Below are 24,610 nucleotides of genomic sequence, written 5' to 3'. Positions count from 1 at the left end.
AACAATATGCTAGTGCTCCTAAAACATCTCCCCCCTTAAGTCACTATATTGTTACTACATAGAAGAATAATAATAAGAAGAAGAGTTGGATTTGATATCCCACTTTATCACTACCCTAAGGAGTCTCAAAGCAGCTAACAATCTCCATTTCCCTTCCTTCCCCACAACAAACACTCTGTGAGGTGAGTGAGGCTGAGAGACTTCAGAGAAGTGTCACCCAGCAGCTGCATGTGGAGGAGTAGGGAATCGAACCCGGTTCACCAGATTACGAGTCCACCACTTTTAACCACGACACCACACTGGCTCTGTGCTTTAAAAGAGCAAGCTAAGCTATCAGGTCACCAATTAAAAAGTTAATTCTACCTCTCAGCTCACGAAAGTGGGTATAAGTGCACCCACTGACCTCACTCTAGCACATCTCAGTTCTAAACTATGACAATCTCACCTAATTGCTATTTTACTAGGGGCCAAAAATAGGGATATTGTTAACCCAAGTTTTTTTGAAATGCTTAGCAAAATTGGGGAAATGTGGTGATGAATACACCAGCCAGAAGATCACCATAAAGAGAAATGATGTATTACAATGTGACTAACACAGCAACTTTAAATGACCATACTGAGCAGGCTGACTTCACGAGTCAAAGAATACAACAGAGTGTGGGAATATTTCAACATTTAGAAATTCCAGAGGTAATCATCATCAAACTGGATCAATACATTAAGATACTATCAGGGGTAAACATTCAAATTGATGGTTTCCATAGAGTGCTATGATAAAGGAGCTTGTATTCCATGTAGCATTAAATCGGCATCCAGCTAGCACAATGATTTCCACTTGCATAATAGGACTCCCCCCCCCTTAAACCTCTCCTTTTTCCAACCCTCTGAAGCAGATTTGGGGAGAGAGTGCTGTGCACACAGCTAGCACAATGATTTCCACTTGCATAATAGGACTCCCCCCCCAAACCTCTCCTTTTTCTAACCCTCTGAAGCAGATTTGGGGAGAGAGTGCTGTGCACACAGTGGAGGACAGGGTGGGATGTCCTGTTGCATAAGCACAAATCCTTTCACTGATAGGACAAAGGAGCTGGATACCACCCATAGTCTATAGCAGGGGTTGTCAACCTGGTTCCTACCACCCACTAGTGGGTGTTTCAGGATTCTAGGTGTGCGGTAGCGGGTTCTATGGCACAAGCTGAATCCTCCTTCCATCAAGCACTGGTGGGCGGTAAGGAAATTGTACAATCAAGAAAGATGCATTAGTGGGCGTTAAGTATAAAAAGGTTGACTACCCCTGGTCTACCGAATGCTATCAAACAAAGTCTATATATATCTATGTACTTTTAAAATCACTTAAGATTCTGACCTATACTCCTGTTTTAGATGTGAGTTGTGATAATGTATCTAACAATTCTTCAACAGCATGCAAATGATGGTGTTAGATCGGTGGATAAGATACATTCTACATCTGCACCAAAATTACCATCATATGTACATTTATTTTTAATCACTAATTATTATATTGAAGAACCATCTTACTCCCACTGTTGCACCTATCATTCTTTATGAAGAATTACAACTGGATATGCAGCCCAAAATTATTACAGAAACTATTTCCATTTGGATGGATATTTCTCTCTCATCTTTCAACTAGCTTGGCTGAAAACAACACACAATAGTAGATTGTAAGCCATATGAACTTCTGCCCCCTGCAATGAATAGTATATTTATTTAGGGTATTTATGTATCACCCATCACAATACTTTTACAGGGCAGTTTCCAACATGACTTAAACAAAATAATTATAAAATATACAATAAATCCATTAAAATTAATAGATATTAGATAATGCACAAATTAAAATAACGATTAAAACAGTGAGGTAACTCCCAGTGTAATAAAATAAAATGCAGCACCATTTTAAAAGTACAAACTTTTATAAAGCTAGCACCAGGCAAGTAGGTGTTAGGAAGGAGATGTAGGACATTATTTCATCAACATCATCAATTTAAATGGTTTTCAATCTATGTTTGATGGACTGCTAAAAGAGTTTAGAAGCTTATAAAGGGCTCCTTAATGAGAAAAGTCAAGCATGGTGGACAAGCTTAACTGAAAGACAGCTTGGCTACAACTACCTATTTAAATCTGCAATGTAAGGCTGCAGGGGAGCATTAGGTATATTCTAGGGCACACTCTCCAGTCACACAGTGACATAATGAGTCCCCAAAGCCTGTCCAGCACTCTTCTGCATTACCCTGGGGTTTCCACAGCTGAGATTCATGCAACCGTTAAATTTATACTCTGAACATTTTCTATGGAAATCTCCTTCTATGGAAATCTATGGAAATTTTTCTATGGAAATTTGGAAATCTCCTGATCTAAAGCATAGGCAATAACAGGTAATCAAATGCTACAGTATTACTTACCTGAAGGTAACACTACTGATTTAGATGGCTCGGTTGGTGTAGTTTTACTAGTACCAGGACTTAAGAGTTTCACATAGTTAGCAGGAAACCATCCTATCTGTCGTTTTTTCCCACGAGCCTAGTAAGAAAACAATAGCTTAGCATTTTGACTATCAAAATTATCTTGGCAGGAGCAGCTCTGTCTGAATTCTGTATTTGAAATACAAAAAAACCAGTCACTCAACAGTGCAGTGCTCTGAACTTGTTCAAAGTTTAGAGTTTGGATCCAGGATGAACAGAAGCAATGTGCAGTGTTCAATGCCTCCCTGAAGCCCTCAATATATCACATAAGAACAGCCTCATGGATCAGGTGAATGGCTCATCTAGTCCAGCATCCTGTTCTCACAGTGGCCAGGTAAATGCCTATGGGAAAGTTGTAAGCAGCAGAGGAGCACTCTCCCATCTTGCAATTTCCAGCAACTGGTATTCAGAAGCATACAGCCTCCAACTGTGGAGATGGAGCATGCTGTTCTGGAGTGCCTACTGACCCACAGAAACAGCTTATTGGATGTGCAAGAGGCAGACTAGAAAGGGTGAGTCAGGAAAATGCCACTGCACAAATGGAACTCCACCCAGAGTTGTTTGGATCTAAGTTTATGGATGGAATTCAACTTTGGAATTCATTTCAGGCAAGCAGAAATGAACTGACAGAACCATCTCCCCACAGAGCCAATTGCCGGGGGGACAAAGGGGGGAAACCATGTTGCACTAGCAGGCTCCCATTAGTGAGACTATTTAGTTGACTTTGGCCTTATGCCTTTGAAAACAGTATATTAGATTGTCAATACTGTACCCTAAAGTATGGCTCTCCTAATAAAGTTGACCTGATTTTCCATTAGTTATGGCTGTAAATGTAATGACATCTGTTGCGGTATGGTAATTGGTTAAGTAGATATAGCTGCCTCTTCAATACACTTCCTTTACTGCATTGCAAAAAGTGAATTACAGATCTGATAGTTTTGACATTATCAAGAAAAAATTTGCCAAGGACCTCTAGTCCCTAGTATGCACCACAGATTTCAAAAGCAACTCTTAATAGTTGAGGTAACTGAGGAGAACCTGAGCTTACAGGGTTAAACAGCTCAGAGTGTACGCCCTTCCTACAAGATGGGAGGGGGGAGATTGTGCGTCATTTCCGAGAGTCTCCAGCCTTTGTTTTTTTTCTCTACTTTCGCTTTTGAGGAGAGAGGATGTGTTTTCACGATGCTGTTTGCTGTGATAGACAATGGATAGTCTGCTGTAAATAAAAACTGCTTTTAGCTGCTAAGATCCTGAGTGGACTTTATTTAAGCACACTGAAGAAAGCGCTTGAGTTTACAGCTTTCTCTTACCGCTGCTTAATCTCTGCGTTTGCTCAGAGCCTTTGGAATGTGGCCTTTGAAGTCCGGAGGCCTAGCAGAACTGCGCAGCCGAAGCGGGCTGGACGCCAAGGCTTATCTGAGCAATAAACATTCTTCAGTAACAACTATTCATTTTGTCCTGTTTTGGCTTTCATTATCATCCAGGGAGAAATAATTCTTAAATCATCACTCTCTTATAGCTCCTTTTAAACAGGAGGTTTTTATATGCTGTTTTTATATACTTCCATTCTTTCTAAGTTTTAATGCCATTAAATGTGTATGTGCAAAGCCTAATTAAGCAAAGGTATAAATACACAGCAACAGGCAAGCATGATTGCCATGGCCACAGCACCATAATCTCTTCAGTTTAAAGAGCGCTACTATCATTGCCTGTGATCTTTTCTTCAAGGGTTTAATTCATATAGAGTGAACTGCTGTGCTGCCCTACTTAATAGTCTAAATAGGGCAGCATAGCAGTTCACTCCATACCAAGTTAAAAACTACATGCTATTTTTCTCATGAGTGATGGAATTGTTACCCCAAACCTAAAAAGGAAAAGAAGTGCCAGGAAGCTGTTGATGAAAAAAATGATTGGTTTGAAAAGATATCAGTTTCATTTCAGGCTAGGTTTAAAAATAAATAAATAACAGCACCAGATAAATCTTTCCTTTTATGTCTACAGTTTTTGTAGCTTTCATTCTCTTTATACATAAGTAAAAGGTAAGAGCCAAAAATAGTCACTAACTTGAAGCTCTCCTTCCCACCATCCACCAGGATTCTTCTTCCTGATAAGTATTAGCTGACCAGGAGCAAGCGTAAGCTGTTCAGGACCTGTTGCTATGTACGAAGCAATAACTTGAGCAATTTCTGTTAATTCAAAAAGAAATTATTTTCATTAATGTGAAAATCACTTCCATTGTATTGTGTCTCCAATTGTTAGTGTGGTTCTTGCCATTTCATCTACAGATTGCAAATAAGACAGTTTTCAATATAGCTATCAGGGAGTTGCTGTTTTTTAAACAGCAAAATTAGACCGCACCAGAAACAATTGAATGATATGATGCAATGTAATCAGAACGTTCTACTACACTACTTCAATTTATGCTTCCTCTTAAGCTAATCACTTGAAGGTCAGTTGTAATAGGAGCTCCAACAACACAGTGCTGAGCTAAATGTAATGTCAGTCCTCAACACTGTGTTCTAAAAAGAAAGTCATGTGTCTCAAAGCTCATTATCAATTAGAGGATAAAGAGTCAGGCACCCCATCTTACAAAATCTTCACATTTATATTTCATGCAGAAGTGCCTGTAAGTCATGCCACTGGTATGATATTAAAAAGCTGTAGGGCAAATGCACTTATTCTTTAAAATCCTTTGTATAGTTATATCTGTACAATGATACAAGAGTAGGAAAAGAATTATTTTGAAAATGTTATTTTGTTTCTCAGAGTACAGCTTACCAGGTTTCTTGCCTAAGCTTCCTGTTTTTCCAGCTGTTCCAGGGACCTTTAAATAATAGAACAAACATAACTCACACTTCCATAGAGAACATGGCAAGCTGCTTTGGAAATAGAGAAGTTTTCAAAACTGTAATATTGTAAGGCAAGATATTCTGCTGCTGAAAGTAAGTGGCAAAAGTCTCACAGGGTTCATGTAAGGCCTTGGGCAAACTACAAGTCCTCATTCCTGGGCTAGGTATAGAGCAAGGAAAATTGATGGTTCTCATATATGGGAGCCCTTTTCTATTATTCCTATCTTAAATGACAACATTAGAGTTAGAGCTATGTATACTCTGATGAAGGAAAACAGAACCTGCGTTCTGGCAATCCGAACTGGGCACCAAGAAAGTTTGCAGACATGAGGGCAAATCTGCTTAATTTAATTTGCATAATTTCATCTGGGTTCTTTTCACTTTGACTTTCAACGACAGCAATTGCACACACACATGACACAGCTACTGTATTACATGCAGATATAACATGTAAAAACACAAGCAATTTTACAGGATTGTCACACATTACAGTCTACATGAATGTTTAACGTAGGCAATTTTTAAATGTGTCAAGTCATATTCAGTAATTCTGAAAGTCAAACATAATACCACCTTGTGGTATACTGAAATCTAAATCCATTCTACTTTCAACTCTGCTTTATAAAATTAGCCCTCCACATGTGGCCCACTAATTATTAGTTTTTTTAATAAAATGCATGCATATGTGTGCATTTTACCTCAGAGTCTTTGAGTCTAACATAGTTAGATGGAAATACTCCTGATTTATCGCCCAACATTCCTGTCCACCAGTCTCCATCCTTCTTGGTCACAAGAATTAAATCCCCTTGCTGAAATGTTAAATCTCCTTGTTCAGAACTTTCGTAAGTGTACATGGCAACATATTCTGGAGGGAGGAAATTTTTAGAAATGAGAAGGTACTTGTCAATCATATTGTCCTAATGCCCAATAGAAAAAGGGTAATGTAATACAGGATACATTCTGCTCTCAAGTGCAGTGGTACCTCGGGTTAAGAACTTAATTCATTCTGGAGGTCCGTTCTTAACCTGAAACTGTTCTTAACCTGAAGCACCACTTTAGCTAATGGGGCCTCCTGCTGCCGCCGCACCACTGGAGCACAATTTCTGTTCTCATCCTGAAGCAAAGTTCTTAACCCGAGGTACTATTTCTGGGTTAGCAGAGTCTGTAACCTGAAGCATCTGTAACCCAAGGTACCACTGTACTGAAATCCACCAGCTATTTCTGTTCTCACAAAATGACTTCAAGCCAGTGCAAGATGAAAACAAGGCCTGAGGCTCATAACAATCAATAATAGTTTGCCATAATGTGCAAACTGTGCAATTTAGTTATCAAAACAATTGCTTTGCAGAAAATGTAACACAGGAAAGTTTGACAATACTGTTTATTTCACATAGTTTTGCTCTCAAACACCCAGTATTTAGGCAATAGTATCAACTACAACAACTTTATTATTTACATGCCACCCATCAGACTGGGTTGCCCTAGCCACTCTGGGCAACAAATCATGGTATTTTCAGGGCTCTCCAGTTAAAACATTCTTACCTTCCCCTGAAACTGAAGATTTTGTAACTGGTGATGTTCTCTTCAGGTTAGCAGGACTCTCTGAAGACCCAGAATCCATGCTTAAAGAAACAAGTGTAAACATTTTATTGTCTAAATTAATATGGTTACAGAATATGAAAAGAGTACAGAGCACAATGATAAAAGTAGAAGTATTTCTTTTATAAACATTGTTCTAATTTTTATTTGCAATCTTAATAGTACTTCCACATCGTACAAAAATAGTTAAGTCTACTTGGGGATTAACATGACAGCAAAAAATGGGAACTTATTTAAAGATAATTATGAAAAATGTTGGTCAGAAGTGAAAAAGGATCTAGAAATTTGGTCAAATTTGAAGCTTTCCTTGTTGGGCCGAATTGCAGCTATAAAGATGAATGTTTTGCCTAGAATGCTGTTTTTGTTTCAAACACTGCAAATTGTGGACAAGATGGATTGTTTCAAGAAGTGGCAGAAAGATATCTCTAGATTTGTCTGGCAGGGCAAGAAGCCCAGAATAAAATTTAAGATATTAACTGATGCAAAGGAAAGGGGTGGATTTGCCCTGCCAGACTTTAAGCTTTACTATGAATCAGCAGCATTCTGCTGGTTGAAAGACTGGCTGCTTCTTGAGAACACAGACATTTTGGATTTAGAAGGTTTTAACAATGTTTTCGGGTGGCATGCATATTTGTGGTATGACAAGGTTAAAGCACATAAAGCATTTAAGAACCATATTGTCAGGAAAGCTTTGTTCAATGTTTGGATAAGATATAAGGATTTATTGGAAAATAAAACCCCAAGGTGGCTGTCACCAATGGAAGCAAAAGCCCAGAAAAAGCTCAATATGGAGGCCAAATGGCCGAAATATTGGGAAATTTTGGAACAAGAGGGAGATAGACTAAAACTGCAGAGCTTTGAGAAACTAAAAAACAAAGTGCGAGATTGGCTTCATTATTATCAGATAATGGAGGCATATAATTTGGACAAGAAAATTGGCTTCCAGGTGGAAAAATCAAAATTAGAAACAGAACTGTTAGAACCCAAAACTAAGATTTTGTCAAAGATGTATAACTTGCTGTTGAAATGGAATACTCAGGATGAAACGGTGAAATCTGCTATGATTAAATGGGCACAAGATGTTGGACATAACATTATGTTTGCTGACTGGGAACAGTTGTGGACCACAGGTATGAAATTCATGGCATGCAATGCCTTAAGAGAGAATATTATGAAAATGATATACAGGTGGTACATGACCCCAGTTAAGCTTGCAAAAATGTATCATTTGCCCGATAATAAATGTTGGAAATGCAAAGAAACTGAAGGTACATTCTTTCACCTTTGGTGGACGTGCCCAAGAATTAAGGCTTTCTGGGAGATGATCTATAATGAAATGAAAAAGGTATTTAAATATACCTTCCTGAAGAAACCAGAGGCCTTTCTTCTGGGCATTGTCGGCCAATTGGTGCCAAAGAAGGACAGAACTTTTTTTATGTATGCCACAACAGCAGCAAGAATACTTATTGCAAAGTATTGGAAGACACAAGATCTACCCACTTTGGAAGAATGGCAGATGAAGGTGATGGACTATATGGGATTGGCAGAAATGACTGGCAGAATCCGAGACCAGGGAGAAGAGTCGGTGGAAGAAGATTGGAAGAAGTTTAAAGACTATCTACAGAAATATTGTAAAATTAATGAATGTTAGAATGATGTTGGATTGAAATTATGTGGTTTCCAGCTGTAATGCTTTAAGAGAATATGAAAAAAAAGGATTATAAATAGGTAATAATATAATGGTAAGGATTTGCTGAACCAACAATTTGTGGTGGAATACAAAAAAGGGAGGTACGAGGAGGTCTGGGAAACAAGTTAAAGGAAAATAAGCAATTGAAAATTTATGCGTTTTTAATTATTTTTATTTTGTATTTTTGTTATTTATCTGTTTTTTCTTCTTTTTTACTTCTTTGTAATACTCTAAAAAATCTTAATAAATATTTTATTAAAAAACAAAACAAAAGTAGTTAAGTCTTCATCAGTCCCCTCTAGGGATGGGTAGTTTGAGGGTGTGAGACACTGCCTTGGCATTTAACCCATCAAAGGAAGGTTCTAAGATGGGTCTCCGTTTATATGCTTTATAAATAAAAATAGTGAACTGCATGGGCCTCCAACAACACAAAGCTCTGTGTGGTGAGGCTATTTTATTGATATGTTCCAAAATGTCCCTTTGTGGAATCTACTTTATTGAGATTTCTGGAAAAACATACTGAACTTTGTTTGTTTATTTTTTCTAAATGCAATAATGTGCTCCACACAATTCTTGTTCTTTGTTTTATCTGTGTTGTGCCTATTAAGTTTCCAAAAACAACAGTTTTTTGAAGGTACTTAATACTTCCTCTGCCTCTCTTTTGTTAAAGGCACTCGGACCACCGTCCTATACATGCACATTAAAGAGAAACATGGCAAGGGCCTAAATAAAATTTTAGTGGGATTCTTTTCAAATGTTATTACACACCAGGGCTTCTGTCGCTGCTTGCTGCGCTCACCAGCTCTGCCTACTCCTGTGCCAATCACACTTTCCCCACACCTGACCCCTCCCTTTACACCTCACCCACCCCTCTCGTCTCCCCCCCCCCACAGCTTGCCCCTCTCTCCTTTCACAGCCCAGCTCAACCTTCACCCACTTTTAAAAGAGGGGAGTGCTTTACACAGCGCTTTGCTAAACACTCTGTGAAGCGTCTCTGCCCCCCTCCTCTCTGCAGCTGCACTTAACACAGACTCTGTGTGTGCTTCACAGCACAGCTTACTATACTGCTTTGTGAAGCATCTCTTCTTCCCACAGTAAACGCCTGCCACTAGTGCAGCTTCCTCACCCTTCTGCCTGCCGATTGTCACACTGGAGATGGTGTAGCTGCCAATGAACTGCACATGAACTGCAGAACATGATGGCAGCTTTAAACTTTTATGTATAGAAAAAGGTCCTATAACGTCTGACAAAATCAAATACCTTGTTGATTTCCTTATAGGACCTGAAATAAGCTTCACATAGGATTTAGGAAACCAGCCTTTTTGCCCTTGAACTTCTCCAAACCACCACATGTCTTGCTGTTCTAACACCGTGATAATATCATTCTTGTTAAAATTAAGATGGTTGTCCTTTTTGGCTCTCCAAGGATACAGGGCCTGTGCTTGAAGTCCCTCCACTTTTTCACCCTGGTTAGATATAATGAAGAGAACAGTAATTTATGCAATATGTTTCAGGAAACAAGGGTGGTTTATCATGATTTCTAAGCTCTTCCCATCTACTCTGTAAGAGTAAATTGTTTCTTGCATTTGCATGAATTGTATACCACAATTCATTCTATCTGCAGCTCTACATTTATTTGCAAGTACTTAGCATGAAAAGCTGTATTGTTTGTCATCAAGGTTGTTTGTATCAAGTTTGTATCTACACTGTCTGGAAGTGGCTTTCCAGGATTTCAGGCAGGAGTTATTTCTACCCACGGCAGAGATGTCAACTGCTAGGCATGTGCTCTCCCATTGAACTACTCCTGGAAACACTGCTTTACTGAGAAGCTTATTTATATTTAACACACATGAAAAATATTTAATAAATTTAAAGGTTGACTTTAATGCATATAGCAAATATACAAATTTATTTTGAGTTTGTCATTCTGCCACGATGTTTACATGGTATCAGGGTAGCACTACTGTGTACACCAGAGCTTTCCAAACTTTTTATGTTGGTGACACACTTTTTAGACATGCATCACTTCGCAACACAGTAACTTAGCTTAACTAGCAAACCAAAGGTTAAACTAACCCCTTCCCAGTCGCATGGAGAGTGTTCGCACGACACACCTACACACTTCAGCCAACACACTAATGTCTTGCGACACACAGTTTGGAAAGCCCTGGGGTTTCCTGGAGAATCAGGAATACAGTCATACCTCTGGTTGAGAACGTGATCCATGCGGGAGGCACGTTCGCAACTGCAGTGTTCGCAGCCTGAAGTGCAGCATCTGCGCATGTGCATGACGCGATTTGGCGTTTCTGCGCATGCGCGTGATGTCATTTTCCGCTTCTGCGCCGAAACCCGTAAGTAACCCGTTCTGGTACTTCCAGGTTTGGCGCAGTCCAAAACCCGGAAACGCGCAACCCGCAGCGTTCGTAACTCAAGGTATGACTGTACCTGAAATGTTAATCACACTTATCATTCCAACTCTACAATTATATGATTCTATATGTGCAAATTTGTGCTATTTTAGCCCCCCCATTTATTTGTGTAATAATTATTTGTGTGATAATCTTAGAAGAACTAACTCATTGACATATGCAGTACACAACATTAAACATAACTTTAGGCTTACAACCACATAGTACTACTCCACACCTGTTGTGAAATGACAACTCACCTGACCCAAGACAGGAGAAGGAGATGATCCAGTAACAGTGGCTGGGGTGAAGGCAGATCTTTGCCTCAACTGCCCTGTGCTTGGAACAGTAAGGGAAGGTTGTGCTGCCCAAGCATCCCAGTTATCAGTCTCTTGTTTATCACTAGTACTTGCTGGCCATCTGAAAAAGAAAGGTATGACAGGTCTGAACTGAAGACACACACAATTCTGTTCCTCTTATTTCTTGACTATTGCATGCTCTTCAAATTAATGCTTATTCCTGCCCCAGACTGTATTATCCTAAATCTCCCTCATCTACAAAATATTCACTACTGCTGTGGCAATCTTTATCCAAACCTCAGAAAGAGATACTGATATTCACCAGCACATTTTTGCGGCAATCAGGTATTAGCTGGGCACTGGTGCTTCTTCTTCAGACACTTAGGGTCAGCTAAGAGGAACCAGCAATGAAAGGCTCCCAGGCAACTATGATCATATTTTGTCTCACTGCCTTTGAAGCTACATGAACATTTTTTTTAAAAAAGAAACCATTTTATTTCTTTGGGGTTTTTTAAGTTTGTAGTATGAGAAAAGCAAGGTTTTTCCTGACAAACAAGCTTGTTTGATGTATAGGTCTTGGCTACAAAGTGTAATAATATAATGTTACTCAAATTATATATACATAAAAATTGCTACCACAGAAACGAAGCAGAATCTTAAACTGGTTCTGTGAGATGACTGGTGCTCCAGAACTTTGGAATTTTAAGAGAGATAATTCTTCCTGCCACCAATAGGTGGATCTGAATTCCATCCTGATGTACTCTTACATGCACAGGAGAAAATATTTTCAATAAAGCAATTCATTACATGTGGCAGGCTAGTAATAATTTTGTTAGTATGAACTTTTGTAAGTGTATTTGCTATGCTGAATTAACTTCATAATGCTACCAATATGCCATAAACAACTAAGATATTATAGGTGGCTCAAATGTTTTGCAGACTTAACTGCAAGACTACTTTAAACCATGTGGATTATTCACCTTTACAGTTATAAAGAAGAAAGAAAGGAAAATTGAACCCCAATGAAACCGTACGTTGAACTGAAGTCTGCCCAGTTGTTGGCAGTTGTACTTGAATCTGTAGGAACAGGCGGTGCCAGTGGTGTTGTGGGGGTTTCACGCAACGAAACTTTAGGTGCAGCTCCAGCATCAGTTACCGGCTTTACAGAATTTGTAATTTCATTTTCAGAAATTCTCTCTGCATAGTTTGCAGGAAACCATCCTGTTTTCCCTTTCAGTTCACCTCCAAGCCACCCAGGCTCTCCAGTTTGGCTTTCATCCACCTGTACAAATAAACCATATATTATATAAGATACAATACACAATTAATAAATTTTCTCCAAAAAGCATGGCATCTGAAAGTTAAGGACCAGCGTTATTGCTGCATGTACTAACTATTCCATGATGTTATAGCTACTTAAAAACAACAACCCCAAAGTACATTTGTAGTGATTATGGCTTTGATAAAATCCAAATGTGAAATTAAAGCAGATATTTTGCAGAAACTGCTGTTGTCTCAAAATAACCAGTTGCAATAAATCGATTACAGACTGCAAAATTCTTGCAGCAATGTAATCTAAATCTTTCTAGATTTTCCAAAGGGTAGGAGACACAATGAGTTGGAACAACTGTAATTGTACTGATATCTATAGATTGATGTTTTAATGTTTTATGTTGTAAGCCGACTTCATATATTTTATGAAACTGCAGATCATAAGTACTTAAAAATGCTTCAATGAAGGTAGGAAAACACAAACAGGTGCATTCTGGGACAGCCACATCCCTCCCTCAGTTTGATTTCCTGCCTTTGACAAAAAGGTGGAGCAATAGCTCATGCTGAAGACCTTTATGATCATTGGGGAAGCCTGCATTATGGGCTGCACTACTAAGACTGTGGGCAGGAAGGAACCTGATCTGGAATAAATCTCTCTCCAGTTTGGGGACGAATGATTCTTCAGATCCAAGCCTTTTTCCTCCCCAACACACTACCTTTTTGGCCCTACTAATGGAGCATCAACTTCATTCAGGCTAGGGCGGTGACAGTGTTCCATTTCCATTGTCAGTTCTATTTCCTTCTTGTATTTAACCCTCTAGGCTAAGTACACTACTTTAAGACACCACTCCATCTTAATTTGACCTTTCAGCCTCTAGGACGTTAAAGTTTCACAACATGTTATCTATCATTATGATAGATACAACATTTGTGTTTTTGTGTAACACTGTATTCTTCTCTTACCATGATTATGTCTCCTGGCTGGATAGTGATTTCATCATGACTTCGGGATTCAAATGGATAAAGTGCTCGATAATAGACTATTTTTACATCTTCCGGAGCAGAAATTGTTAATGGAGCCTTTTCTATATGCACAAAAGCAAAAGCATAACAAGGTTTATTATATCTTAGAAAAAAGGGCATTTTTGCTTCCCAAATGTTACACTATTTTTCATTATACTTCTGCTGAACAGAATAAATGTTGTCTTCATTTTACCAAAGGAGAAACAAAGGAAAGTCAATCACATTTGCATTTAAAAACATTTGAAACTAAGTCAGAATCTAATCTGTATGTGATCTTTTTTTACTCTGTTGTATCTAAAGAATTGAGGATGAATTGCAACAAAATCATAATTGAAGTGTAACAGCCCTTATGGCATACATACCGTACTTAAGGCCTTTGTAAATTGCACACCCATGCATACAATAAAAAGTATATTCATGTAAAAGTAAATCTATCAAAAATATAATGCCTGTTTTGGGAAAACATGTTCAAAGCATTATGAAAGATAAGGTTAACTAAGAATATAGGGAAAGCTAACCTCTGGAACACCAAGTACTCCCACTCTTTACTTACACTAGGAGGGAGGAAGTGTGGCTGCTAGCATTGATGCTGAGGGGAGCACTATAAAAGGGGTATAAATTTATCATTCGTGTAGAGAAAGTCATGAGACAAGTCTCTCTTTTTTCCATAATGCTATAACCATGGCTATTCAACAACCCCAAGGTGTGGGCGATTCAGGACAGGCAAAAGGAAGCACTTCTACACAGAACACTGCTGAACAATGGATTTTGCTCCAACAAGATGGAGTAATGGCCACCAACCTGGATGGCTTTAAAAGAGGGTCAAGGATGGAGGATAAGACTATCAATGGATACTAGCCATGATGGCTATTATTACTTTAGTATCAGAAGCCCTATGCCTCTGAACACCAGTTGCTGGGAAAGAGGGGAGCCAATTTGGGCCCCAGGTTATGGGGTGCCCAGTGTGTGCGACATCATGACATCATGCCCCCCGCCCACCTGGCCTTGGAACCTGACTTCTGGTGCCACTGGAAGTTGGGTTCCAAGGTCTCGCAAACCCTTGGACAGCATCTCTGAGGTCTCATGAGGCCTCCGACATGACTTCCAGTGCTTTGCCACATTCGTAAGCCAAAAAGACGCAACATGAACCAAACACAACACGAGGTATGACTGTACATTTTTCTAAGAGGTCCAAGACTGGAAACAATGTGCCCTGGTAGCATCTAACATTGACTTCTCCCAGTGATGGAGAATGTTTATTGAACTTACATTCCAAGTAATGCCATTTACCTATCCTGCAGGTCTATATTAGTTTGGGGTGGGAAGAATGAATAGATTTTCACCACAAGAGGCAAACTCTGAACCCAGTAACTAGAATGTATTTTGAGTTCTGTTCTAGTTTGGGTTTAGAGACTTTCAGGTAATGGTGCAGATTCATTTGGAACTGGGTTAAATAAAATACAGATTCAGACTTGCTTCTGTTTTGGATTAAGTTTTCCTCCCTGACCAAACGTGAATATTTTATTTTAAAAAGATACACATCTGTACATAATAATATGACGGGAGTAACGCTTCTCATGTACATAACAGGATTTGTACCTGCAGTTGACCAGGGAGCTTGGAGAGCTGGTTTTGTTGCATCTTTAAATGGATGAAAAAGTTTATCTAATTTTTCTTGCACTTCCTGTTTGCTCTTCTCATCATTCTCCTTCTTTTTGCTTAATTCTTCCCATTTTTGCTTTTCTTCTTCTTGAATTTTTCTTGGCCGTGGGAGTTCTTCCTCCTGTTGTATTCTGTCTAGCCACTGTCTCTCTCGGGTTCTTCTAATTGGTGCAGAAGAATAAAACAGGCATGATATAGGCATGTTGCCTGAATAGCTCAGTGGGAGAGATCCAATGTAGTGTGAGTGGGTGTTTCTTCATGTAATGGTGCTTCTTTTCCCTGCCCCTCCCTGCAGCCCCTTGCACACCCAAAATCTGCTCTTGAAGATTGGGAGTATCTGCAGAACAGATGTTGGGGGTGCATGGAGGGCGGGAGGGAGAAGAAGAGAAACGTGAATTCCTGTAGTTTCTGTGGACGCCTGTTGATTTAAAGGTGTATTAAATATTATATTGTTAAAATTGCTATAACCTTCCCTGGAACCTTATGGTAAATGGTAGATAATAAAATTATTTTTATTTCATAAAATATATACACCACTTGACTGAGAGAAAAAAACACCTCAAAGTGGTTTACAAAAAGAAAATCAAGAAAAATTTACACCCCTACTTTAAAACCTAAAAAACTTAAAATATTAAGAGATTGAAATTACTTCAAATTTCTAAGCATCAGGGTAGGCTTGTCTAAACAAGAATAGAGTGAAACTGCCTGCTTGATCTCAATAGGCAGGAAGTTCCAACATGTAGGCGATGCCACACTAAACAATCAAGTTATTACAAAAGCAGAACAGGCACCTCTAGTATTAATAATAACAACAATTCTGTTTTCTGTAGGGCTGAGGCCTCTGCGTTCCTTGCATGAAACTCCCTTGCTCACCCAAATCAAGCAGAACTGAGCAGCCTGTACACAGTTAAGTTCTGTTTTGGGCAGGGGTTGGTTGCACATGCTAGTTCTCTATGGGCAGAACTGAACTGTGCAGCCATACCAAGGACTGAATCTTCCACCAATCAACTGATTGGTGGAAGATTCACACCTGCTTTCTACAGGGATCAACTGTGTGTGCCAGGGAACTAGCATATATGGTCAAGCTAAACAGGACTGGATCCCAACCAATCAGGTGACATCACCTGACAGGTTGGTGTGATTCACAGAAAATGGCCTTGTGTGTCAAATCAGAAACCCTGCCAGGCCAAGGATGGACTAGAGGTTCCCTACTCAGCCTTTCCTATATTTGTAGGCAATGTGTTCTTCTCTAGAATGCCAAATATCTTGATGCACAAAGTTCTGATTGTATCCTTTTCATAGAAAATGTGAAAAGTACATTTTTAATAAATTTTACTTACCTCTGACTATCTTTTTGATTTTCCAGTTCTGATTTCCTCTCTTGCTCCTTCTGCTTTAGCCTGTCAGCTTCAATGTTCTTTTGCTTCTGCAGCTGCTGCTTGTTATGTATCTCCCTCAGCTCCTGCAACAGAGGGTGGCATGTTTTTCAGCATAAAGAACAAACATTCATGTTTTGAACAGCCAAATGAACTAGTATTAGGAATATTGTTAAACGTTACTTTGGTAACCAGGACTGGTTACAACATGGGTTGCTAGTTAAAGTTTGCTGTTCTTATTGATTTTAATTTTAAAATTTCTACCCTATTTCTCTGAAGAGACTCAAGATTGATAGTGAACAGTAACAGAAACCTCATAAACCTCGTAAATCCCTTAAAAAACCCAATATTCATTGACTTTTCAAAACAATATCTAGTCCATTTAACAAACAAACATCTGATCTGGTCTGCATAACAGAAACCTGAGTGGATGAGCCATGCCTGTCTGGGTACTTGGTACACCACCAGTCTAAGCTGTGTGTGTGTGTGTGTGTGTGTGTGTGTGTGTGTGTGTGTGTGACAATCATCTATTAAAAGTGTGTCTTCCACACCAGGAGACCAATCCACATTGTGAGGGGCAGTTTCTGGTACTGGCTCAAAGGGACACAACAGTGGTGTTGTTAGTGTACTGCCCACCGCAATGAACTTTCCCCGACCAAGCTGGATGTGTTAGAGGACTTCAACATTCATGCTAAGACTGCTTCAAATGGGTCAACTCAGGATTTATTGACAAGCATGGGCCTATCCCAGTACAATGGCCCAATCCATGTGCTCAGAGACACCCTCAACTTGGTTCCCCGCAGCAAGTCAGCAGTACTTTGTTGATTGTGGAGTTTACTGTCATGGACAAATCATTCCCTGGTGAGGTTTGAATTAGGAGCAACTATCCCACTCCGCAAGGGTGGAGGACCCATTGAGATGGTCCACTCATGGGAGAATTACGAAATGGTTCCTGAATACTCTGGGGGATTTTCTGGCCGATATGGCTGGTACTTCTACTGAGGGTATTGCTATGGAATTGAGACGTGTATATGGTGATTGACATTATTGTTCCTGAGTGCCCTTGCCACTGTGGAGTTCACAGGGCACCTTGGTACTGTAGTGACCTGCATGTAATGAAGCAGGACAGTAAAAGGCTAGAGTGGTGTACATCCCAATCTGAACCTGAAGAAACATGGACGAGAGCACTCTAACATACCTACCATGGGGTAGTAGGCATGATAAAGGGCTTTCTTTGTGGCAGCCTCAAAAATGTGGAACTCCTGTTTTATTAAGGTGCATCTTGCATCATAGTTCTTGAGTTTTCATCGTCAGCTGAAGACACAGCTATAAAAGTATTTTTTGTGATCTACATAAAAACTGTTAATATGTGAATATTGTTGCATTTGTGTTTAATTTAAAATTGTATTACTTCATTTATGCTCTTGTAACCAACCCTGTTGTGGACTATTGATCCAAATTTACATCCCTTTAATAATTTCCTGAGTCTGCTGTCCCAAGCCTTAAGTTTTTAATTAGGATGTTAGAAAGGCTCGCAAGGAACAAGAGTTTGCAAGAGTACACAAGCTCTAGTACAATCAGTACACAAGGCTTGTAATCAAATTTTGCTGCTAAAAGGAATATCCTGTGGCCTCCAGAAACACTATTGCCCCAGCTATGAGGAAGGAAGTTATTTGATGAGAAACTGGGACATTCTTGGAGGACTACTGAACCTGGAAGCTGTCACTGAAAGGAAAGATACCTCTCAATCTTTGAGTTCTGAATGCAAAGTTCAATTGGTCAACACCCAATGTGTACATTGCTTACTCAAGAGAGTGCTAACAGTAAAGCAGAGTATTTACTAATCACTTGGCTCAAATGTGGTGCATATGGAAGCTCATATATGTAATTTTAATATATAGCCTGAAAGCTAATTTGTGTACTACAGACAGGGATATAAGTTGGTGACAGTAATATGGGACACATTTCATGCTCAAAGTCAAATTAGGGGATACCTTCAAAGAATAAGTGGCTTAGATTTCAAAGGCTCTCGGTGCCTTGAAACTTCCATTGACTTCTTTATTGGGCTGGCGGAGACAGTGTCTTGGGTACAGTAGTGCTGGGTGACTTCAATTCATACAGAGGCTGCTACTGGGCAGGCTCAAGACTTCATGGCCTCCATAACCATTTGAATCTTAATGTCTGCTTGTGATGACCATTTGAATCTCAATGAACATTTGAATCATGTCTGGTTATGATGGCCACAACAGCAAGCCATACATAATGCTGGAATCACTGTAACCTCAAGAGTAACAGGTTACGTTCTTAAATAGTAAAGGAGATAGCCATCACCTTTGCTAATTATTCAACTGATCTATTGTGTCTTAACTGAATGTCTTGTTAATAGCAAGCACTTAAGGTGAGCTCAAATATTTCTGGATGTTATTTAAGAACTAACTCAATTACTGGTGAGCGATTTATGTTGAAAACTTAAGTAATCTCTAAAAATCATTAATTAGATGAGTTGTTTGGTGGGTTATGAAATCTCACATCAAAAGTAAAGTCCTAATCTTGTCTGCAATGCTGAAGTGAAAAAGGCAGCTTTGACCAGAAAGCAGCTTACAATAATGAAAGGAAAGGGTCCAATTAGCTTTAAGAGAAATCACAGAATTCATAGGATGAGAGAAAAAAAGCTTTCACTAATGCCTAAGGATATCAGTTTACTGTATGGCTACGATTATGCTACAAGTAATGGATTTGTGCTTTTAGCATCACATTCAGCGTATCTCTTTTATTCAGAGCAATATTCATTTTAGAAAGGGTGAAATGAAGGGCAAGGATAAGGAGGAACTTGATCTTTTTTCAATGCTCTCTATCTGCACAATCAACTCATCCTTTCTTTTGCCTTACAATTATTTCATTTTTAGTACAGAAAAGAGCATCTAACCTACTAAGAAAGTAAGTGCTATGTGTCTGTTGATATAAAAATGGATTTACAAGCTTAAATCAAATATTACCACAATTTATTCTGTGTACGATGAACTTACATAGTAAAGCAAGTAAAATTCTGTAATTTAGACGTCTGACTTTCATGGTAATTCTATTTAATGTTTTGCCTGCCTTTTAGGCAAAGTGCTCACAATGTTTTTTGAATGGTCAAGGATACAAGACATTCTGCTACCTTGTAGCCATAGCAGTGGTAGGGCATGGCTGTCGCTCAGTAGTAGTGCATCTGCTTTGCATACAGAAGATCTTGGGTTCAATCCCTAACCTCTCTAGGTAGGGCTGCCAGTCAGTGAAGACAGTACTAAGCTAGATGGGCCAATGGTCTGGCTCAGTATAAGGCGGCTTCCTAAAGTCCTAAATTCTTGGGCTTTCTGTATTTACTCAGAAAATGTCACAGCGTAGACATGATTACCTTTAGCTGATTATTGAAAATATCTATCTCTTGAAGTTTTGATCTTGTTTCTTTTTCTACTTCATCCAGCTGATCACGAAGCTGCTGGTGTGCTAACTCCTTTGCTTCTAAGGCTCTTTTGACAGTAAGAAGTGAGTCTCCTGTTTTTAAAAACGTTGAGAAATAAAGATACTTCCTTCCAAATACGTAGATCACACAGTTTGGCAATTTTCAAGGCAAAAAAAAGAGGTTAGTAATAAATGTATGTTTCAAACATAGAACTGTGTTTTAATTATACTTACTGTGCAAACTGTTTTGTTGAACCTGCTTCAGCTGATCATTGAGTAATTGCTTTTCTGGAATCAACCTTCCAAGCATCTGTTGAGACTCCTACAAAAATAAAAAACAGCAAAAAATAATCAATTTCAGCTTCAACTAAAATACCATGTTGTTAATTGCTCGACTGTACTATGGCAAAAATCAGCACCTACTACTGTCAATAAACCAGATCTGGGTGAGTTATATGTTAATATCCAAAGCAATGTCCTCACATGTCACAACCTCATCTCCAGAGAGGTTCTGTCACTCTTTTTAAATGGATTTTTTTTTCTTATTTAGAAAATGCTACAAACGAATAGTTAAAAAAACCCCATTCATATCATGCTTTTTGAATGGGGAAAAAGTAGACAACCACTTGAAAATTGATTGTAGGGAGGGGAGAAAGACAGATGAATATGATCAACTCCAAAGCATTAATATCAAGATGTTGTGAAGGTGAGGAAAAGGTGAGGTTATGGAATCTATATAAAACTACACAAGCACCATTTATTGCTGAAATGTACAGTGGCTTTCGACAATGGTTTCATTCAGATGTAATAATAAAATGATGGTTTCTTGTTGCATGAATGAGTCTTGGACACATCAGCTCCCCTCTCTTCCTCCAGCACTGCTGCAAGGAAGAAATTAGAAGCTTTTAATTTCATTTTTAATGAACCACAGGTGAGCAATGACATGTGGTCATGTGATATGTGGTTAGCCTTAACTATGGTTACTGAAACAAGGTCACTTGATCAGGAAGCTGCCTTATTTAAGTAAACCTCAGATAGGATTAACCACAGTTTAGGGTTTAGATGGAACACTGAACTTTGGTTACTTGAAAATAGAAGTGAAAGCTTCTGATCTCTGCCCTGCAGCCAGGAGTGTTTGAACTGAAGACCTGCTCATGTAACCACCACTTGATTCCTACCTATCATACTAATCAACATTAAAAACTGGTGTTCAAGGCGTACTATTTATCTTTAGCTAGACTGGGGGAGGGCGGGGAGAGAGAGAAGAGAGCCAGTGTTCAAAAATAAGCAATTTTCCATAGGTCTAGAAGGATAAGCTGAGCAACTGGTCGGAGTATTGTACTCTATGGGGGCTTACTTTGTTCCTGGTCCAGTTAGTACAGAATGCTGCAGCACAACTGACGAGAGCCGTTTGCAAATCAAGCTCTGAAGCACCTCCCTCTCTGTTAAGCATCAATGCAGTATTGCTTAAAGGAGGGTAGGAGGCACTTCAGAGATCGGCAAACTACTCTCTGAAATGCCTCACACCCTCCTTTAAAAGGCATTGGGGGGAGCTGTGAGGGAAGGAGGGGTTTGGGCCAAGCTATGAGGGGGAGTGAAGGTTCGGAGACATGTGAGGGTACAGAGGAGGAGGTGGATGAGGTGTAAAGAGAGGGGGGTCTGCCTGGGTGTAAAGGGAGGAGAGGTTGGTCAGGTGTGTAAGGAAAGGCATTGGCAAAGGGGTTGCCTGCTAGGTTGAGTTGCTGAGCAGAGTGAGCAGGGATGGCAGCCCCTTATTACTTATATTTTGAGATTTTTTTTAGGTTAACTTGTTTCTAATGATCCGGCTTCTGATTTTTTTTAAAATGCTCATTTTATATTCTGTGTAACTGCTTAGAGGTTATAGATGATGAAGCAGTATTAATCCTCTTGTGTAAATTAATAAAATAAAAATCAAAGTTTAGGGTAATGTGCACAAGCAGAAATGAGTTACAGCGCGTCTTGGATTTGTGTGCTGCCTACTTCTCCTTCTCCAGCACAGCCAACGAGTAGCTCAAAAGATATCACTTCCACATTTAGTAAAGCACAGCTTTACCTAGAACAGTGGTTAACATTATCTGTGGTTAGTTTAAAACAAGCTAACTTCAGAAAACATCATTTTAATTTTGTTGTTTAAAACTATGTATTATTGCAGTGGTACCTCGGGTTGCAGACAGGATCCATTCCGGAGCTCCAGTCGGATCCCGAGGTTTCCGCAACTGGAGGGACCGCTTCTGTGCATGCAGCGAAACCCAAAAAAATACTTCCGGGTTTGCCACATTCGCATCCTGAAGGATACGCAACCGGAGATGTGCGTATCCAGAGGTACCACAGTAATGTTAACCACAATGCGTTGCTCCAAATAGCACAATAAAATGCAGTGAACCAAAAAGCAGAAGCAGAAGCTTGCAAACGTCTCCTCTTGGCTGTACGGTGGCAGGGAATCCAAAGCTCACAGTGCTTGCTTATGTATGATGCAATAAACTATGGTTTAGCGGTGCCCCAATATGATAAATGGCACAAGAAGTATGTAACAAAAATTAAACATGTTCTTTTCTGTTATAATAAAATTTGACAACTACTAGTTTCAACCTTATTGCATTATGCTCTATTTTGTTTCATCAACAGCAGAACAGACAGGGTATAGTAACTAAATATTTTCAGTAACTGCATACTCACTTGTAACTGCTGCTGCAAATGTGTTATTTCTGCAATTCTTAGCTCTCTAGATTTGTTTGTGCTCTCAATTTCTTGCCTTTGAGTAGACAATCTGCATCGGATATCCTGAAGTTTGCCCTCCAGTTGATGTTTTTTATCATTCTTCAACAAGAAAATAAAGAATTGGTTTAATCAAAATTTAAATTAGAATGCAATATTTGCTGCAAATACTTCTAGGCTGGTCTGTAAGTCAAAGAAGAAAAACAATCATTATGGAAATGACTCAGGTTTGTATGGTTGTTTCAAATCATTAGTTATATCCAAGGTGAAACACATTACTTTGAAAGATTCTGGCCAGTATTTCTCACTTACTAGAGCTTCTAATTCAAACTCCAATGTTTTTTTCTTAGCTTTCAGAACAACTATATCCTCTTGCTCTTTGTTCCTTTGATTCAGGAGCTCTTGCCGCCGATTGCGTTCCCACTCAAGTTGCCTTTGCCTTTCAAGTTCCCTTTTTGCAGCCTATAGAAGATTAAAATTATGTACACATAATTTGTAGACTTTTGTAATCTGTGCCATATTACAAGCCATTCAAATGCAAACTTTACAATTTAGCTTCCTGTCATCCCTATATGTGTAACAAGACTGAATGGATTCTGGGCTTCTATACATTCTCTAAGTTCTCCCTTTCCCACCATGTACAAAGTATCATCTAAACCAGGAGATTTTGTGAGTACGTAAACAAAACACTGTTATCTGGAAATTGCATCAATAGAGAATGTCTGTGGAATGGACAGGTAAGAGAATATCCTGGTTCAAATGTTACTACTACTCTGAAGTAAAAGATTTACGTGGGCGGGGGAAGGAAATTACAAAGCACTGGGAGGGGGTTAAGAGGCTATTGAAACATTATTCCACTTCCAAGCAGTTTTATGTTATAGAGCAGGGTTTGTCAACCTGGTCCCTACCGCCCACTAGTTGGCGTTTCAGAATTCTAGGTGGGCGGTAGGGGGTTCTACGGCACAAGCTGAATCCTCCTTCCACCGAGTACTGGTGGGCAGTAAGGAAATTTTACCATCAAGAAAGATGCATTAGTGGGTAGTAGGTATACAAAGGTTGACTATCCCTGTTATAGAGGGTTGTTGTGTGTTACTAAGAATATTTCTCATATTAATTTCCATAACTAAAAGGGAACTTGGGTCAAATAAAACACTAGTCAACTAGTTATGCTGACTGCTTTTTATTCTATTTAAATCAATATGTTTAGTCCTAACAGTCTTTTTCAAAGCAGTTTACAGCTAAACTACCACGATAAATGTCACAAGATGACCTTCACAAATTGGAGAACTGGGCCAAAACTAACAAAATTAATTTGAATAGGGACAAATGTAAGGTTCTACACTTAGACAGGAAGAACCAGCTGCACAGATATAAGATGGGGGACACCTAGCTTACCAATTGTACATGTGAAAAGGATCTAGGGGAATTAGTAGATCACAAGCTTAGCATGAGTCAACAGTATGATGCAGCAGCAAAAAAAGGTAATGCTATTCTAGCTGCATCAACAGAAGTCTGGTGTCCCAATCAAGGAAAGCAATAGCCTGCTCTATTCTGCCTTGGTCAGAGCACTGTGTCCAGTTTTGGATGCCACAATTTAAGGAGGATATTGACAAGCTCGAATGTGTGCAGAGGAGGGCAACCAAGATGATGAAGGGTCTGGAAACCAAGCCTTATGAGAAACGGTTAAAGGAGTTGGGTATGTTTAGCCTAGAGAAGAGGAGACTGAGAGGACACATGAGAGCCACCTTCAAATATCTAAATGGCTG

At 39.2% G+C, this 24,610-nt stretch overlaps 1 protein-coding gene across 4 annotated transcripts in view; it reads right to left on the bottom strand.

Annotated features, from left to right (window-relative positions):
* ITSN1 (intersectin 1) overlaps positions 1–24,610 on the bottom strand; it is an 87,340-nt gene that overhangs the window by 26,652 nt on the left and 36,078 nt on the right. For all 4 annotated transcript variants that reach the window (XM_053386636.1, XM_053386634.1, XM_053386637.1 and 1 more), the window contains exons 13-27: positions 23,157–23,306; positions 22,806–22,946; positions 20,343–20,430; positions 20,062–20,201; positions 16,629–16,750; positions 15,226–15,449; positions 13,567–13,688; positions 12,366–12,613; positions 11,293–11,452; positions 9,885–10,090; positions 6,878–6,957; positions 6,034–6,200; positions 5,265–5,310; positions 4,551–4,672; positions 2,427–2,544 (exon numbers count right to left, since the gene is read on the bottom strand). In XM_053386636.1, the coding sequence (XP_053242611.1) occupies positions 2,427–2,544; positions 4,551–4,672; positions 5,265–5,310; positions 6,034–6,200; positions 6,878–6,957; positions 9,885–10,090; positions 11,293–11,452; positions 12,366–12,613; positions 13,567–13,688; positions 15,226–15,449; positions 16,629–16,750; positions 20,062–20,201; positions 20,343–20,430; positions 22,806–22,946; positions 23,157–23,306 (2,134 nt within the window). The remainder of the gene's footprint in view (positions 1–2,426; positions 2,545–4,550; positions 4,673–5,264; positions 5,311–6,033; positions 6,201–6,877; positions 6,958–9,884; positions 10,091–11,292; positions 11,453–12,365; positions 12,614–13,566; positions 13,689–15,225; positions 15,450–16,628; positions 16,751–20,061; positions 20,202–20,342; positions 20,431–22,805; positions 22,947–23,156; positions 23,307–24,610) is intronic.

Source organism: Podarcis raffonei, chromosome 4 (assembly GCF_027172205.1).
Source record: "Podarcis raffonei isolate rPodRaf1 chromosome 4, rPodRaf1.pri, whole genome shotgun sequence".
NCBI classification, from domain to species: Eukaryota; Metazoa; Chordata; class Lepidosauria; order Squamata; family Lacertidae; genus Podarcis; species Podarcis raffonei.
Note: the sequence above shows the minus strand (reverse complement) of the source record. Positions and strands in the feature narration are given on the sequence as shown.